This window comes from Equus quagga, unplaced genomic scaffold (assembly GCF_021613505.1).
Source record: "Equus quagga isolate Etosha38 unplaced genomic scaffold, UCLA_HA_Equagga_1.0 HiC_scaffold_3855_RagTag, whole genome shotgun sequence".
Classification (NCBI taxonomy): domain Eukaryota; kingdom Metazoa; phylum Chordata; class Mammalia; order Perissodactyla; family Equidae; genus Equus; species Equus quagga.
Genome location: NW_025793684.1, coordinates 10,043 through 15,546, shown reverse-complemented (window position 1 = coordinate 15,546; position 5,504 = coordinate 10,043). Strand labels below are relative to the sequence as shown.

General features: G+C 37.0%; 1 protein-coding gene across 1 annotated transcript; it reads left to right on the top strand.

Annotated features, from left to right (window-relative positions):
- The first annotated feature begins 821 nt into the window (after window positions 1–821).
- On the top strand, window positions 822–1,376 carry LOC124232251 (interferon alpha-2-like). Its single transcript, XM_046649214.1, has one exon. The coding sequence runs from the start codon at window positions 822–824 to the stop codon at window positions 1,374–1,376; it is 555 nt and encodes a 184-aa protein (XP_046505170.1).
- Window positions 1,377–5,504: the final 4,128 nt, after the last annotated feature.

Below are 5,504 nucleotides of genomic sequence, written 5' to 3'. Positions count from 1 at the left end.
TGGGCATTGAGAATTAAATGAAAGTAGTTTATATTTTATTATTTAATTCTACTAAAGTTACACAACAATTAATAATTACACCAATTGTTGAAAGGAAAAAATATTGTCAGAGTATCTAGCAGCTACTGAAGTTAAAAATTATTTTCTGATATGAAGCAAAAGTATGTAAAAATACATGTTAAGAAAATAATTTGAATTTTCAATTGTTTTTAGCAGTTCAGAAGGATTTTTGTAAGTATATCATAATATTGGTATTATGGTTATGTATTCATATAAAATTTAATTTGAATACGTATTTGATACATTACGATTTATATAAGTAAATATATTACATTAAAAGTTTCCCTTTATGAACTTAGTTATAAAGTGAAATTAAATGTCCATTCCTCATAAGTTTAACTTTTAGCTTGAAATTTTAGGTCATTCTTAATCTTGCACTGAAGAGAAAGAGTAAAGTTTGAGCTTTCTTTTTCTATTTATAAAGTAGAAGTACGTAGAGAACACATAAAAAGGTATACCGTATATCTATGTTACTAACTTTTCTTGGGAGATTCAATTAGAAAAACATCTAAAAAGACTCTGGAGGCAGGAAGGAATAGTGAAGAAAAAATATGGTTGAGAAACATTGCTCTAAATCAATGCAGAAAGTGCATAAAGGAAAGCAAAAACAGAAGTAGAAAGTAAGTGAAACGTTCAGAAAATGGAAACTTGTGTGTGCCCTATTTAAGACACATGCACAAAGGAAGGTCTTCAGAGAACCCAGAGACAAGGGTTACAGGTCACCCACCTCAGCCAGGCCAGCAGCATCTGCAAGATCCTCAATGGCTCTACCATTTTCCTTACTGATGGCCCTGGTGGTGCTCAGCTGCCACTCCAGCTGCTCTCTGGGATGTGACCTGCCTCACACCCATAGCCTGGGCAACACAAGGGTCTTGATGCTCCTGGGGCAAATGAGGAGAATCTCCCCCTTCTCCTGCCTGAAGGACAGAAATGACTTTGGATTCCCCCAGGAGGTGTTTGACGGCAACCAGTTCCGGACAGCTCAAGCCATCTCTGTGGTCCATGAGATGATCCAGCAGATCTTCCACCTCTTCAGCACAGAGGGCTCGTCTGCTGCCTGGGATGAGAGCCTCCTAGACAAACTCTACACTGGACTTTATCAGCAGCTGACTGAGCTGGAAGCCTGTCTGAGCCAGGAGGTGGGGGTGGAAGAGACGCCCCTGATGAACGAGGACTCCCTGCTGGCTGTGAGGAGATACTTCCAAAGAATCGCTCTCTATCTGCAAGAGAAGAAATACAGCCCTTGTGCCTGGGAGATCGTCAGAGCAGAAATCATGAGATCCTTCTCTTCATCCACAAACTTGCAGCAGAGTTAAGGAGGAAGAAATGACACCTGGTTCAACATGGAAATGCTTTTCATTGACTGATAATATCACACTTCCACTTGCTCTGCCATGTCAAGGACTCAAGGATTTCTGCTGTAATCGTGATCTGAACTCAATCAAATTTGTCAAATGTTTTCAAGCGTATTAATGAATATTGTGTTTAACCCTGCGGACACTAGTCTGATACAGATGACCCGGCTGCTCTATTTATTTATTTAAATATTTATTTATTTAATTATTTATGAGATTTAAATTATTTTTGTTGCTATAACATTATGTGCACCTTTACATTGTAGTTTAATATAACAAAATGCATTCTTTATATTTAACCAATTTATTATTTTCTTTGTTCATTAAATCTTTACTGTAGAAAATATCTTCTATTTGTTTATTCTTTAAAAAAGAAACACCACACCTGAGTGTGCAAGCTGATTAAAGAATGGATGGCACTATTCATTTACCATCATTATTATATTCAAGTTAGAAGTAAAAATAGACTTCCTCTAAGCCTGGTTGTATGTTGACCTCAGGATATGAGGTGAACATAACAAATACAGTTCCTGCTTTCTTGTATGTTTGTTTTTTGTGGGGAAAGTAACCTAAAAACACTAACCAATTGATTGGTAATTGAATATTAGTTATTTTTAAATTAACACTAATTAATGTTAGAAATTATTATCAGTTAGGTTTAATGCTAAAATGGGAAGGGAAAAAATGGAATTCTCTCAGCACAAGCTGGATTGAGTCATGTCAGGTTGTAAGAACAAAAGTGGTAGATATTCTCTGTATTTTCCCGGTAGACATCTAAGTGCAAATGTTCGCAGGATAGTTGAGTTTACAATTTACAAGCAATTCCACAAACTGTAGAGTATACGAAGGAAAGTGGTCACCTGGGAAGAGAGTATATGGGAATGAGAAAGGACTTAAATTGGTTGCTAGGACCTTCAACCTTAAAAGTGAGGGGAGAACCGCAAAGAAAACAGGTGGAATAGCCATGCATTTTCAGAACGAGAGAGAATGGAGAGAAGACCATGTTTAAAGACTGAAACTGCTTAGAATACTCAATGTATTAATGAAAAATGTGGATGGAAACTGCCCAGCACACTGGGAAATAGATGGCATTGGTGACTTCAGAGACAGTTGATTTTGTGGAATTAGTCATCAGAACCACACTGGAATAGGGGGAAGGGTGAATAAGAAATGTTAATGACAATATTTAGAAAATAGCTTTGAGAAGTTTGCCTTCTGAAGTGGAGGAGAAAAATAGGTCTGACCTATAACACAGCGTGGATTATTTTTTCTCTGCATCATTTTCCCTCTTTTGAAATATATTTGCCTCTGGATAGATTTCATGGAATCGATATATTGGCAAATCATATTAATATGTTTAATGTTTTATTTACTTTAAATCATGGCATATTTAGTGACTTATGATGGTCATTTATCAATATTTTGATTAGTACTATGTTGAAGGTCAGTAGGCTGCTCTGTTGATTGAAACCATCCACTACATGAGGAAACAGATGAAACTGACCTTAGTGTGAGTTTGTTTGGTGGAATTAATGATCAGAAACCACACTGGAGTAGTGAAAAGGGTGATAAGAGAAGAACTCCTGCTGTCATTTTTCTCACCTGGGGATTCACTTTATTTCTTTCGTCATATTCAGACTGACAATTGTTTTCCTTTTGACTCAGTGCATCCAAATGCAAGGACAGCTTTCTAAGAAAGTTGAGTGGAGAAAGAAAAAATGATGTATTGAAAATGATGGAAAATAATGGTATGGGCCAGTTATGTTTCCATTTTTACTTCCCTATTTTGGTACTAACTTCAAGATGAAATAGAAAGTATCTCAAAGCAGCAAGACAATCCTTACTCAGAAAAATACTAAAGTAAAATGACATACAAAATTATAAAAACTTTGAAGCTAGTAAACGATTGGTGACCTCTGGGAGAGTTGATTTGGTAGAATTAATCTCCAGAAAACATACTGGAGCAGGAGGAAGGGTGAATAAGAGAAGTTGATGATGATATATAGAAAATAGCTTTGAGAAGTTTGCCTCCTGAAGTGGAGGACATGACATATTTAATCACTTTCTCTCCTTGATAAGCATGCACTGCTTCTGTCTGGGAAGTCATAACGCTCCTCCATCTTGGTCACACGTAAGCCTCTTCAGCACTCACGTCGCAACCATTCGTTGCAAATCAGAGAGGAGAAGAGATTCTTCACTGGGCTCAATCAGTAGACAACGGGAAGTGCAGTCTGTGCTGGAGGTGAGAAACGGAGCTGTCCTTGGGAATGAGAAGAGCAGGATGGGCTGAAGAGGTCTCCAATGGAATCAGCGAGGTCTAGAAGGATGAAAGTGAGAGCCCATATGGAAATTCTCAGGTGCTTTTTGTTTATTCTTAATGATTTTGAAATAAAGACATTTTAACTGGAAAGAAACTGACAGAATTTACCATAAAAGATCCTTGTTATAGTAGATATTAGTGCTTTACTTTATATGAGAAAACAATCACCTGAAGGCCCTAATTTAAGGAAGTCTTAAAGAGGAATGCTATTGCTATATATGTGGTTACATCTAAACAATCATTGACTGCACAAACAATAATAATAAGGTCTAATTCTTAGGAAATAAAACAGGGTAGAACTAAAATACTGTGATCGTAATTAAAGTATCTTTAGATTTTTCCATAAGTGAGTAAAGATGTTGATTTTTCTTCGGGCTTTTTGAAATGTCTATTGAAAGCCATGGATTGTTAAATAACTAGGTAAAAAGAAGAGATATAAAAGAGACATAAAGCACATAAAAGAAGAGAAAGCTTAATAAATCAGAAAATATAAATATGAAAGATAATATGATAGAAGTAAATCTAAATTTATGAGCAATCACTATAAGTGGTCTAAATTTTATAGTTGGAGAAATAGATTTTTGGGATACCTCAAAAACAATTTTCAGTACTTCCACTACTGATCATGATATAGGTACAGAGACTAGTTTTATCTCTCATCTTAAACACAACAAAAAGAAGAAAATATATGGAACAATACTTTTCAGACAAAGGGTAATGTAGGACAGGACAGTAATCCCTGACAAAGGGAAACAAATGAGGTGAGCTCTATAATTGTTCCAATTTACCTCCTGGAGAAAAATCACAGGCTGTTCAGGGAATGGATATCCCAAACAGCTGTGCTGAATTGCTATTCTTAAACTCACAAGAAAACTCAAGAGTTAAAAATAAATAGGCTTCCAGAGGTCTGCAGTTAATGGATTAATAAAATTATTTTACCATCTTCATTGAAGAAATCACTCATGAAATCTTAGACTTTTTTTCAATTGGCAGAAAAATCTACTCCCTTCCAACTAATTAATAGGGATTTTGTCTGCTTTTCTTTAGAATTTAAAGTCAGTTCAGTGGACTCATACCACACCCCTTTGCCCTACAAAACAATAGACAACAATCCTTTGGCAGTTAAAGTGGAATTCAGCATCCTTTGTCATCTTATTCTCTTCATAAACTCAGGTCCTCCAGAAGCAGTTCACCCAACCCCATCTCTTATCAACAGAGTGATTAAGAATTCCCTTTTGGAAAATATGCAAAGTCACATAGCCAAGGCATGGGCAAAAGAAGAAATCTACACCTGAAATGACCGCAAAACCAAAGATCTTCCTTCCCATGGAACCCAAGGACCATGTCCAGAACTTAAAAGTAGGACTCATAAAAAGCAAGGCTTCCCTCATTCAGGAAGATCTGTTGTTAAAATTCCTCCCCCACCTCATCATAGATGTTTAGAATCCCATCGTAGATGCCAGCCTGTTCTCCCTAACCTATTAAATTTCACCCCAAATCCTGAATCAGGGAGACAGGTCTGAGGGCACATGCCCCCTGTTCTCCCTGCAGGTCAATCTCTCAGAATAAAGCTGATCTCTTTTCCCAAAGGCTGATGCTGTAACTAATTGGCTTGTTTATGTGCATTGGGCAAGTGAACCCCAATTTTGTGTGGTAACAAATTGGTGACCATGAAGGGACAAGGTCCTGTGATTGCCTGCCCAAGGCTCTGGAACCCCCAGTGGAGTGCAGGGTCTTTTCATTGACGCTAAGAGGCTGCCTAGACAGTT

What these genes read in the sequence shown, in the direction of transcription:
- LOC124232251 (XM_046649214.1), top strand. Translation starts at nt 822, where the DNA reads ATGGCTCTACCATTTTCCTTACTGATGGCCCTGGTGGTGCTCAGCTGC.